Source organism: Oncorhynchus clarkii, chromosome 26 (genome assembly GCF_045791955.1).
Source record: "Oncorhynchus clarkii lewisi isolate Uvic-CL-2024 chromosome 26, UVic_Ocla_1.0, whole genome shotgun sequence".
Lineage (NCBI taxonomy): Eukaryota > Metazoa > Chordata > Actinopteri > Salmoniformes > Salmonidae > Oncorhynchus > Oncorhynchus clarkii.
Window position 1 is genome coordinate 9,981,721 of NC_092172.1, and position 13,309 is coordinate 9,995,029.

Sequence of the window (13,309 nt, forward strand, 5' to 3'; positions counted from 1 at the left end):
CACATCTCTCTAAAAACCGGTTACCTGATCTCCTATCTGTTTGTTCCTGCTAATGAGAGTGGATCTGAGACATCTTTAATATGGATTCTGTGCATTTCATTGATTTTTCTGGATCTTTCCGCGTCCACAGTCCACCGCTGCAGGGGGCTGATGACAGCTAAAATGCTTCTTCCCTCGGTCGAACACTGCTGTGCTGAGTGGTGAAATGGGTTTTGATGTTCAGGCTTTCTATTACTCAGAGGGTCTGTCTGCAGTCTCCAGTTGTTTCTTGTGTGATTTCATTGTTCAGTGTCAATCTCATTGCAGAAGTAGGCTCTGTGCTGAGAGGGTATTTATTGCCTTGTATGGCCGATTTTCAGCGTCAGCGTCGGCGGATTTTTTTGGGGGGATAAGAACTTTTGACATATGAATATTCATAGTTTTAAAATTGAATAAATGAACGGGAAATTGTGTATTTCAGAATGTAGACATACTCCATATGTTAGAGCTCACTATAAGGAGTATAATGACAGCAAGGTGTTGTCTGTATCGTGTACGGTTCACAGATTGTAGGGTCTTACATGAGGAATGGATAGGTCTACTAAAACTGGTCTAAAATGGCCACTTTCATCATCATTTTTTTTCTCAGAAATGGTTTGTGATAAAATGTTTAAAAAAAGCATGTCAGACATCCTTCCTCCCTCCCAATGAAGTTTGTGAGGAAACAAACCGGAGATAACAAAAATATTTCTGTCTACGCTGGCGTGGAATCGCTCGCCCATAGCACGGTTTCCCAAACTCCATCGTGGGGCCCACCCTGCGTGCACGTTTTGGTTTTATCCCTAGCACTACACAGCTGATTCAGTAACCAACTGATCATTAAGCTTTGATTATTTGAATCAGCTGGTGTAGTACTAGGGCAAAAACGAGTACGGTGTATTCGGAAAGTATTCAGACCCCTTGACTGTTACCACATTTTGTTACATTACAGCCTTATTCTAAAATTGATTAAATAGTTTTTCCCCCCTAATCAATCTACACGCAATACCCCATAATGACAAAGCAAAAACTGTTTTTTTTAGAAATGTTTGAAAATGTATAAATAATTAAAAAAAAACTGAAATATCACATTTTATTGAACTATTCAGACCCTTCACTCAGTACTATGTTGAAGCACCTTTGGCAGCTATTACAGCCTCAAGTATTTTTGGGTATGACACTTCAAGCTTGGCTCACCTGTATTTGGGAGTTTCTCACATAGTTCTCTGAACACTGGAGCTCTTTCAGTGTGACCATCGGGTTCTTGGTCACCTCCATGACCAAGGTCCTTCTCCCCCGATTGGTCAGCACTAGAAAGAGTCTTGGTTTTTCCAAACTTATTCCATTTAAAAAATGATGGATGCCACTGTGTTCTTGGTCACCTTCAATGCTGCTGAAATGTTTCTAAATCATGTCCAGTCAATTGAATTTACCACAGGTGGACTCCAATCAAGTTGTAGAAACATCTCAAGGATGATCAATGAGAACCGGATGCTTTTTTTTTTTTTTGCAAACATTTTTACAAACCTGTTTTTGCATTGTATTGTGGGTAGAGGATTTCTGTATTTTTTTCAATACATTTTAGAATAAGGCTGTAACGTAACAGAATGTGGAAAAAGGGAACGGGTCTGAATACCTTCCGAATGCACTGTATACCGAGTTTGGAAAACCCTGGTCTATAGGACGTAATACTATTGAATTTCTGTGACCGTAAGTAATTGTGTAGGGTTGAGAAGCACATTCAATTTGGTGCAGCTCGTACAAGTGTGACTGCAGTTGAATTATTCTGCTGCGGTAAAAAATCGAACTTGGTGGAGAGCAAGACTTGTGTACTGCATCTCTGTCTGTTTACCTGTGTGTGTGTGTGTGTGTGTGGTGTGTGTTTCTGAGTGAGCTTTTGGAACTGACTCGTTGGGTGTGAACATGTGTTCTGCTCTGTTTGCCACACAGACAAGACTTGGATGCTCTAGAATCTAGGTGTGTGTGTGCACGCACGCTCTCTCTAGTGTATCCTACCTCGATGATTTGCAATGCACTCAGGCTATTGCCCTTTATCAGTGACGCTGGCACCTCTCCTGACCATGTGCTCATCACAGCCATCACATCCCCTGTGGCGCAAGACAGGCTCTTCAGAAGACACAAAGGCCCAGAGAGCGAGAACACACACCCACCCACACAGCGTTAAATAACAATGGGTGCTCTCGCTACCGTTCAGCCTGAAACTCTTTAAATGCCAGCATCACTCTCCTGAGGCAAAACACGCTATCGTTAGCTGTACAGAGGAGATCGATAAGCACAGGCATCAGTTCGATTGAGACGTGTGGCTGATTATGGGGTGAAGATACGATCAAAGACAGAATCTTAGAACTTTCATGCAATTGCAAATAGATATTACTGATTGAGTGTCCTCCCAAGGAAATCTCTTTCTGACAAGAGTGCTGAATTGTATTTACCCAGGATGCTGTTCTAGGATGTGTTGGGCTTGATGTGGTTAACCACTTGGAAGCTAGAAGGAATCCTTGTCTCCAACAGGACACGGTGTGTGTATTTGGTTAGCTGTGGAAGGATGCATGTCCACATGAGTGTGTGTGTGTAGTAACAGTCCTCTCTGCAGGTCTCTGTGCCCACCCCTGAAGGCTGGGCACTGGGGGCATTCACTCAGACTGGCATCCACAGGGGACAATTCCAGACCGTTGTCTGCCTTATCCGATTTGGAATGAGGGAAAAATACCCTTTTTGTGTTAGGCTTTTACAGCCAAAAGGTCCTCAACCACATTTCTAACCCTGTATCAGGCGTGAGATTCTGTGAGCTGCACAGAACATGGCCATTCAGATGTACGGTAATGCGTCAAACTGTTCACTTGAACGATAGACCCGTCATAAAGGCTTTGATGTGCCAAATTCATTAGGGCGTGTGGTGCCACTCCAGAGTGGCATTAGTTAGACCTAGTCATGCCACACATTGGGAGTGACACCACACGCCCTAATGAATTTGGCACATCAAAGCCTTTATGACGGGTCAATCATTCAAGTGAACAGTTTGATGACCAATTTGTGACTTCAATCTGTGTCCAGACAGTGCCTTGTGTTGCTCAGACTTCTTTTAGTTTAAGATCTGATGTTAATACAAAGTTCTGGATGGTTATTCTAACAATTTAAAGGCTAATGGTGTGTGTTGGAGAGGAAAATGCAAATGGCCATATTGACTGACAAGAGAAGTCAAAAGCAAACCTTCACTACATGTGTAATTTCACCTATCCTTCCAATCCCTTCCGAAGTGGCTGGTAGACGAAGGCGCCGTACTGGAAGTACAGCAGGTTGTTATTTCAACAGCTTGGTCTCAAGGTCCTCCCAGTCTGATAGAAGCTGTGCTTTTTTGTTCTGCTAAAATTAATATAGAGACGTGTGTGTCCTGGTGGGAGTAGAGAGAGACTGGGCATATAGGGAATGTGTGAGTTTGTCCTCTGGCTTCATAATGTGGAAGGACATGCTTTGGTGTGTGTGTGTGTCGGAGTGGGAGACTGTCTTCCATCTCCAAGTTTGTTGATCTCTCTCCATCTCGCTAGGCTCTGTGTTGAGCATACCAATGGAACCTCGTTGCGGTGTCACATTTCTCAGTATTTCTGCGACACACAAAGGTGGAAACACATTCTCACTCATACCTTGTCTCTCAACACACACACACACACACACACACACACACACACACACACACACACACACACACACACACACACACACACACTGACAAGCCGTCCTCGAGGGTGAGAGTTTCTATCAGCCACATAGCCGCTGGTTCGCTCCCTTCAATGCTCAAGACGGAGAGGGGGAGAGAGAATGGAAGGAAAAGACAGGCGGAAAATGAGAACATTTTCATGCTGATTCTATTTTTAGGCTTGCTCCATTTCGACACTCCTGATCACATACACGGGTAACCGTCTCGACAGAAAATGGGTACAGGAAAGAAGAAAGGGAAAAAAAACACACCTCTAACAAATGTTGGATAATGGTGTGGAAATGAAAGCTCTGCAACCAAACTATTTCCCTATTCAATACAGTCTGGAGTTCTACACCCCCCCCCCCCCCCCCCCTCCATTCAAATGGATTGAAATAAGTCTCATGTTTGTATATCCGACGTAATTGTACAGTGCTACTAATTGCCTATTAGCTGAGTATTTTCTGCCCAGGTCTCTCTGTTGTGTCGTTGCTCCCCTTCTCTGTTTTCTGTGTAATTCTACATGTTTTACCGCACTCGTGTTTTAATTTGGGTATTGCTTCACTAATTGATGAGTGTGTTTTATAGTCGATACACAGCGATATCTTCTGTGTGTAAGTTGTCGCAGAGGATACATTGTCCAGGGGAGCCAAACGTACAGCCCAATCCGGGCCCGCGGGTGGTATGAGTAAAACATTTGAATAAGCAAATGAAATACAATTACATTTGTAAAAATTGTGGGGGGAAACAAACTCGATATACTTTTAAAATGACTAAACCCAAACGGGAACTGTGTAGGAATGATAATGGACCTACATGCATACAGTTTCTTTACTGTGTCCAGCTCGCTTAAAATCACCAAAATGGAAGGCAGTAGGGGGAATATAAAAAATTCCCAAAAGGATGGCTAGAGGACTAATTTTAGCTCATTTTGACGGCGAGGAAATATAACCAATTTTTCAGTGTGGCACTCCAGACCTCGGTGAAGACCAAATGCGGCCCCTGGGGCAAAATGAGTTTGACAACCCTGCTCTAGTCAATTTTCAGCTCTGATCACTTATGTTGAAGCCTCTTTCGATGACTACTTTCCTCTGTTGTTTTGTCCGACCTTGTCTGTGCTCCTTTCCGTGTGTGTACAGTATCCATCGATTTTAACGCAGGATGTGTTTGTACAGTCCCTAACGGCATCTCTCCCCCTCTCTCCTCTGTGTTGTAGTGGTCAGCAGGCCTTCCTCCTGGAGAATGTTCCGTGTGACAACGCCAGCTGTAAGGATGTGGGCCGCATGTTTCGTGTCCACTGGGACCAGTCTGACCTGGGGGCCATCCCCGGGGCCGCCGTGGCCACCTTCTTCGACATCTATGAGGATGTGAGCACATCCCTCTATTCCTCTTTCCTCTCAACCTCTCCTCCACTCTCTCGCTCTCTTTCTCTCGAATTAGCCCAGGCTTCCCTCTTCACGCCTTGACGCTGTCACACAACCAACAGCTCTGCTGATTTTTTTTTTTAAAGGAAGACCAATGGTGACCTCGGGCTCTCGCGTCTCATCATTAACCAGCAGCGGAGTTGTTACTACCCCAGTTGTGACTGGGAAACTGGCAGACTAGCCGCTGTCAATCACTTTAAGATAGCTGTTTTTCTCTCTGTCTTGTAGTCTAGATCCCACCCGCAGCTGTGGATAGGGCAGGTTAGATCACCCTGACAGTCAAGTTTGTCATGTAGTCTAATTTATATCATCGCAGAGCAGAGTTTAGTAGGATTTTGTTTCAATTTGTATGACAACCCCCACAAATTCCAAATTTGAATGGCACAGAAATCCATTGGGAGTGTTTTTCATTATGTCTGCAAGAATTGGCTCTTTTCAATGCATCTTCCAGTATGGTTAGTCTTGTTAATTGTCCTGTTTGTGGGTGGCCTTGGATCCTCTTTTGACAACAGTCTCCCTGAGAGGCTTCAGCCGAGGCTGGAAATGGCACGCTCATGAGGCACTCTCTCCCACGCTGGCCTGCAGATTAGAGCAGCATCTCTCTCCTAATCCCACTCTGGGCCGACGGAAGGGTGTGCCAAGACGAGCATGTCACTGCAGGGCACGACTAGCGCAGGATGCGAGCCCGGCCCTGGCACAGTGTAGCGACAGGGCCTGACAGACGGAGCACGGTCATTGTCCCCCTAGGAGCCCAATCAGCTCACAGCACAGCCCCCCTCTGAGATGAGATGTGTGTGGACGAGATGTGTAGATAAGACAGGTTTGGGCCCAACAGCTCTTCAGGAGATTTGGAGAGTGGGGCTTGGCTGCATCTCAAATCTGGTGGTCTTTTTTTAAATCTTTAAACACACACGTAGCTTTCATCCTGCCCAAGATTCACCATCTGGGACAGCTTATTTAGTCAAAGTTTTCCTCCACTCCTCAGTCCCCATCCTTCTCCGTGAGAGCGCTGTCTTGCTCTGACTTCACTCCGTCACTGCCTACCTCCTGGCATCCCTCTCCTTCATTGCCGCGTCCAAGATGGCCTTCTTAGAGTTTACATAATCAATGTGTTTGTTTTGGCTGTGGGATTTATTTATGACGTGTGTTTTAGTGCGGTATACCCTGTCTCCTCGTTTCAGTGGAGGGAGTAGGTATCCATCTCCTGTCTCTGGGAGTTGGCTCATTTTCTCTGTAATTCCCTGACAGAGAGCGTGTGAGAGAAGTGCAGATAACTGCTGTAATGGAGGATTTGTCCTCCGTTTATAACGGGGATGAAGTGGTACATCAGAAGAGACCGTCAAAGGAAGCTTTACCCCCGGTTCCTTTTGTCCGTCATGTATTACCATTTCTCATTTGCAGGGAATATTGGATATGATCGTGCTCAGCAAAGAGGAGGGGAAAGAGGGCTTCGTCATCCACGCTTTGAAGAACAACTTTGAAGCCGACGCGTACTTCGTCAAAGTGATTGGTGAGTCGGAACTTTGTCCATGTTTGTGAACATCCACATTTGTATGCATGCATTGTATTCCTTTTCTGTGTGCCTTTGTTTCTCTCCAGTTCTGTTTAGACTCGACAGTTCTGTTTTGAACATTTTAATGTGAATCTCCCCTTTTCCCCACTGCATAAAAGTTTAGTTTTTTTAATGCACTCCTCTCAACATAAGGGGGGGGGGCGAAGAAGAGCACAGGAGTTTTTTTTCTATCGGACTGTTTTCAGGATATCCTCATTCCCTGAGACAAGAGTCGGCAGCGGTGCATACTATATATTGACTGCAGGCTACATCCCTATTAGTTTGCATTAGACAACAGCACACGCATCGATACAAACACAAATGACTGCAGGGCATGCATCTCCCAGCATCCTTTGGGTGTTTTAACTGAACTCCTCACCTCCATTCCTCTGTGTGGCTCCCCTCCCCAGCCTATAAGAAAAAGTAGCAGTGTGGCTGTAGTGATGGCGGACATTTGGGAAGCTGACATTTTTGGAAAACGGAAAGTGTCCCCTAAAAAGCTACTTTCATGCCATTTTTATCCTGCCTGCTGGGTTTTAATTAAAGGAAAAGCACTTATTTTCTTCTCCTTCATTCTCTCGTCCCTTCTCTCCCTCACAGCCCCACTGGTGGGCTTTTTGTTTTTAGCTATGACTGCTCCTCTGCCTATAACATCAGGCCCAGACACAGAGACTGACTTGCACACATACACATACACTCCCTCAACTCACACGACTGACCCCAGGAGGATTTTTCCACTTCTCTTTTCTGAGCTGTTGGTTGTTTCTCTTCAGTAAAGCACTGATAGATAAGGAGTGTGCTGAAGTTGTCAAGTGGCCCGGAGATGGAGGAAGCACTCTGGTAATTAACTATGAATCTCAAACTCTTCCCAGGCTGCCTGTGCCCTCTTTCTCCTGCTGTGGCGTACAGTACACGTCAAGTGGCCCGCTGCGTTGTGCATGCGCCTCTTGACGACGCACGTCGTGAACCCAGAGAGACGAGCGTCGTCCGCCTATTGCTCTAACGTACTCCTCCCGTCTGCTAGAGCGCTCAGCGCAGTGTGGATATCCTCCCCTTTACAACCCAGTCTTGGTGTCACACAATAACACACTGGTGGGCATGCAGAGCAAACTCTGCTGTCTCGCAGTTCGGCTGTGACTGTTTGATACGCGAGCCGCGTCTTCCTTCCCGCCCAGCCCTCAGCAGGAAGAAAGCCTATGAACGTAGTAATGGTTGGAGGTGTTTAGAAGGATTATGGGTAGGTAAACTGTGATTGGGTGCAGAGGGAAGATGGGCCCGGGGTTCACTCACAGTCTGACTGTGTTGTTGTGGTGAACAGAGTGACGGTGTCAGGGTTAGAGAGGGAGGGAACGGGAACATGTGAAGGAATTTAAGGTTGGGATTGATTGACAGACTTGTCAGTGTTGAACATTGAAGAAGGTGGACATTGATGGAAGAGGAGCAGGTGATCTGGCCTAATGGAAGTCCATTCAGGATGACAGTTTCTGGGGTTCTACCAACATGCAATCAATAATGGATGGGGTTTTGTTGCTGCCAGTCCATAAGGTGACTTTTGACAAGGCTCAGACCCGAGCAACCCCACCCTCCTCCCCTTGTTGGTGTGTTGTACATCAGGAGGTGGCGGCCCCCCCTGGTGACGGGGGCTGCTTTCCGTCGGCTTCAGATCCCCTGAGCTCTTATCGAGCGGCCTCGCTGTGGTATTGACTTTAAGTCTGGGTCACTTGCGGGATGAAATGATAAGATATGGCCCAGGGTGGGACCCAGAGACACAGCTCATTTCTGTATTCAGTGGCCAGCCTAGGCCCAGGATTGATCTATTTAAACTCATCTTCAAACGGCGCCCGCCTCTGGTTCCTGAGGCTCCGGTGCTATTATGGTTAACGTGCCAGCGCCCGGTGCTCTGCAGGTCACTGGTCTGCTGGTCTACTGGTTTGCCCATCTTAATCTTTTATTTTTATTGGCCAGTCTGAGATATGTCTTTTTCTTTGCAACTCTGCCGTTAGGGGAGACCAGGATCCGTCTATCACAGAAAGTCAGAGATCTGTTTTGACTGAAGAAATAGGCAGTGTGGCACTGCTCTTACAATGTTACAAGTATTTACTACACTGAACTAGCCGAGTTCAGCAGTCAAATCCCCCTGATCTACCAGGTGATTCATAAAAAGACAGAGACATTGAGAGTCAAAGTAGAAACGTTAGAAAGGGGTTGCAGAGATGTTGTGTGTGTCTGTGGGTGCGTGCGTGTGAGTGACGGACCGACCAGAACAATGTGAGCTGATTTACGTTCTCCTCCTCTCGAGTTGAGATTCGCTGCATTGAGGAACATCTGCAGGCTTTGTTTAGTCCAGTACACATCCTCCTTTCCCTTTCTCTCTCCGCCTCTGCCAAGCTGTCAGTCAGGAAGTATCCGCCCTCGCTCACATTTGAATTCAGCTCAACAGATGAGGGAGCTTTCATAGAGACATTGCTCTTCGCTCTCTTTTGGAATTTCAAGACACAAGTCCATATTTCTGGAGGTTTCCCTGCTGGTTTATTGGTTAATTCTGCATTTGGTGTGTAATGTCGAGTGGAGAATTAAAGTATACAGAATTAAACTGAGATAGGCAGCACATGTGTGAAGGGCTCAAACAGGCAAATATCAAATGTGAGAATAAGATTTGGAAAACAAGGATATAGTATAAACATATATTGATTACTGTGTTTCCCCTCTCCAATAGCTGTCAATCTGACACAACTTTGAAAGTACTTCCAGTGTTATCATTTTGCTGAAGTTAACTATTCTCCCATGTCCAGTAGTCATCCATTCACTTTGGTCTTAAAGGTCTTCTGTCCTCCACCACCCTCAAATATAATACATCTCCGGGAGTACAGATGGAATATTTCATTTCACGTCTGCAGCCTGCAGATGATTGACAGCTAAAGCGTGTCCTTCAAATAAGCCTCAAACAAAGGTAGTTGAATGATGTCAGAGCAGCAGGCGAGGTATGACCATGACTTACCATTAGATCAGTCCGACATGACAGATAACTAGACTTCAAAACCGTCTTGGAGGAGATTGACATTATGCACACACACACACACACACTTCCTTCGTGGATTACTCAACTATGAATGAGCAGTGGGTAGAAAGACTGTGTGCGTGCATGCGTTATGATTGTGTGTGTGTGGCGGCAGGTAGCCTACCAGTTAAGAGCATTGGGCCAGTGAAAGAAAAGGTCGCTGGTTCAAATCCCCGACCCGACTAGGTGAAAAATCTGCCTGTGCCCTTGAGCAAGGCACTTCACCCTAATTGCGCCTGTAAGTCGCTCAGGATAAGAGAGTCTGCTAAATGACTAAAATGTCAATGTAAATGTGTGTCACTGCCTGTCTGGCAGACAAGAAGCCTAGAGTCAGCACCAGCCCAGATTAGGCCTTGAGGAAAAGGAAAGCAGCACCTCGGACTGCTCAGCTGTCAGTGTAAGATTGCTCATTGATTGAAATTTGTAGCCACTGGCGTGGCGTGGTGACATGACATGTGTCTTCCCCCTGTCAAGAGGCAGCCAGCCCAGCTCCGTGTGTGACGTCATCTGACAGCTTGGAGTGGCTCTTCTTTTCTTGTGACGTTGGCTCGGTTTCCATGGTTCCCTATGGATTATTTTTTTTATGATGATGATACGAAGGCGATTTAAATGTGGGAGCCGTCAGACAACACCCAGAGGGTAGGATCTGGAGGTACTGGACTGGTGGAGGATTTGGACCGTTGGACCTGGGAAGGCTCTACCCTGCTGTTTTGTTAGCTCCACTCTACAGTCCTGGAACAGAGTCTCGCACATCAACAGCACCGTGCAGCTCTGAATTATGGTGCTGTCTGATTTCAGGTCAAACTGATGCAGCCAAGAACAGAGGGAGGGCATCTCCTACTGCTCTCATTAGGATGTCAGAGAAAGCTCAGACAGCTGTCCTCATCTGTGTGTGTGCGATTGTGTGTGTGTGCGCGCATGCATGTGTGCACGCGTGTGCACATGATGGTATTTCCTCCGAGCCATGCTTGGTGTTCTGCTCAATGAGGCGGAACGATGAACCGGACCCTCATTCCCTTATCAACCCGTCTGTCTGATAAGTCTACAGCCCATGCACCGGCCTGACGGCAAAGTAGCTACATGCCACCTCTTAAAACATTGCAGCATGATAGCAGTGTGACTCATGGCGACAGCCAGCAACTGAGATAGCGCAGTTCTCATTCTGCTGCATGGTCCCTCGCAGGCATAGACATTCAATAAACCCAAAAGCCTTCTCTCCAAATGCCTCAGTGAATGTCTGTTGACGATCATGTGAAGCCCTCTTGAAGATAGTCATAGTTTGCAGTGTATAGAATCCCTTATCTCCACTATAGGCTATATGAAGCTCTTGGACAAAGCCCTGGCAATAAAGAAGTGCATTATCCATCAGATGAATCCATAAATAGCTCATCAAAAACATGTTATCAGGTCTTTTGAATGTGTATTTATTCTCCTCTAAAGCTGCTCTCTTAGCCCGACCTTGTGAGTTCTGTATGTCCCACACTCCACTCTAGACTGGCACATCATTAGAGGGCACTCACTCTCTACAGTCACTTTTTACAGATGGAGGATCTTAATTTGATCACTATTGTGTTGCTGAGAATTCAAACGTGTCGTGTATTTGAGTTTTAAAAAGGCTTCGAAAGTTTGTCATTTCCACTTAGAAATGTCATACTTCATTTGCCCTAATGTAAAATGTAGTAACCCCTACAACAATGTCCATTAAATATAATCCACATAATAATTCACATTTCCTGTTGCTGCAGGATTATTTTCCTGCTGTAGCAAACTGGATCAAATTAAGATCCTACATCTGTGTACACAAAGAACACAAACACACACTAGTAGACAGGCCCAGGCGTACGCAGGCAGAATACACTGACATACCATTTCATCCTCCACATCAGTGGGCAAGTCCTGCTGGGGAGCTGCCGACAGCATTGACATTGCCCTTGTCGCAGCTCCCTCTGACAAATAGCTCTATCCAACAGAGTGGAGGCAGCAGACCATCGTCTGTGTGCACAGTTGTGGATTTCTGGATAAACCCTGAATACTTAGTGTTAGCGGTCCCAGGTCTGTATGTGACCCTTACTTTGCTACCTGTTGTGTGCGAGTTTAATGAATGACAACAGAAGAGAAAAAGCGAGCTGTGAAGTAAGACCGGGTTCTTAGAAGGCAGGGGGGGTTGCTCTGTGAGAGTCAGAGAGGGAGAGTTGTCTATCCTAGCACACAGAGAAGCATTCACATCCTGGAGCAGTAGAAGCATGGCCAGTGATTCGTGAAGGACAGCGGCGAGGCACGCTCCCCGTCTCGGTCTCTCTCCCCGAGCCACGCATCACTGCCTGCGTCAGGCACTTTATGGAGTTTCTATGTCAGCGCCATTGATTGGATTTACCCATTCTACTAACCAATTTACGGCACCACACGCTCACAGTCCCCATAGTCCTTTAAACAAGCCAGAGAAGATGTTGCACTTGCTCCTCTTTATAGTGGCCACGAGTGACTCGGGATCACATCTTTGTTATGAACACTTAGAAAGAGAAGGGGTTTGTAATCCAACCTCTACACCATGGGTCAGTGTGGATTGGAATTAACTTGGCGTTCTGGGAACTTGGCATGGTGAGAATAGTAATACAAGTTCCAAAAATCAAAATGAATTTGGAGAGGATAGCCTTAGCTATATGCGATCGGTTCAACCCTAGCAGAGACTGGGTCAGTATTGCGCATGGTTTTCAATGAGCAAAACAGAAACACCCAAAACGCCCAGCGTTTTATGATCTATTGACCTGCTCTGTCCTCTGCACACGGCTGACAGGTGTTAGACCTGAATAGGGCTGTAACCGATGAAATCAGCAGCAGCAGAACATATACCTTTCAACATGGGCAGTATCGATCCCATCGACCACAGAGGTATAGCCCCCGAACCCAACGAATTGCTCCACGTGGAGGTCAAAGGGCCTCAGCGTCGTCCAGCGTCGTCCAGGTTAGGGGAGGGTTTGGCGGGCAGGGATGTCCTTGTACCATCGCGCTCTAGCGACTCCTGTGGCGGGCCGGGAGCATGCATGCTAACACTGTTGCCCGGCGTACGGTGTTTCCTCTGACACCTTGGTGCGGTTGGCTTCCGGGTTCAGCGAGCAGTGTGTCAAGAAGCAGTGTGGCTTGGCAGGATCGTGCTTCGGAGGACGCACGGCTCTCTACCTTCGCCTGTCACAAGTCCGTACTGGAGTTGCAGCGATGTGACAAGAATGTAACTACCAATTGGATAACACGAAACACGTCCTTCAGTTCCATACGGTACGGCTACACGGTCCAACAGTGATGGTCGGTTTCTGGGACTAAGCCTAGTAGCGGCACTAAAGAGGAATGACTTTCATGTGTTTTACTTTTGAATGGGGTTGTTTGTTTATCTGCATTAAGGAGTCCAGTCAGTGTGCAGCAGCAGTACAGGATGCATGATGGTAGATCCTAATTAAAGAAGTATTCAGCAGCTCAACTTCAATGTGCAAATTACCAGCGCCAGCCAATTAGTATGCTAATATATTAATTCCTCTTATTGCTGATTT

The 13,309-nt window shown here is 46.3% G+C and overlaps 1 protein-coding gene across 1 annotated transcript in view; it reads left to right on the forward strand.

The window, feature by feature from the left end:
• Positions 1 to 13,309, forward strand: part of LOC139384439 (T-cell immunomodulatory protein-like) — a 125,245-nt gene that overhangs the window by 78,224 nt on the left and 33,712 nt on the right. Inside the window, exons 11-12 of the mRNA XM_071129206.1 lie at positions 4,950 to 5,100; positions 6,559 to 6,667. Coding sequence (XP_070985307.1) covers positions 4,950 to 5,100; positions 6,559 to 6,667 — 260 coding nt within the window. The remainder of the gene's footprint in view (positions 1 to 4,949; positions 5,101 to 6,558; positions 6,668 to 13,309) is intronic.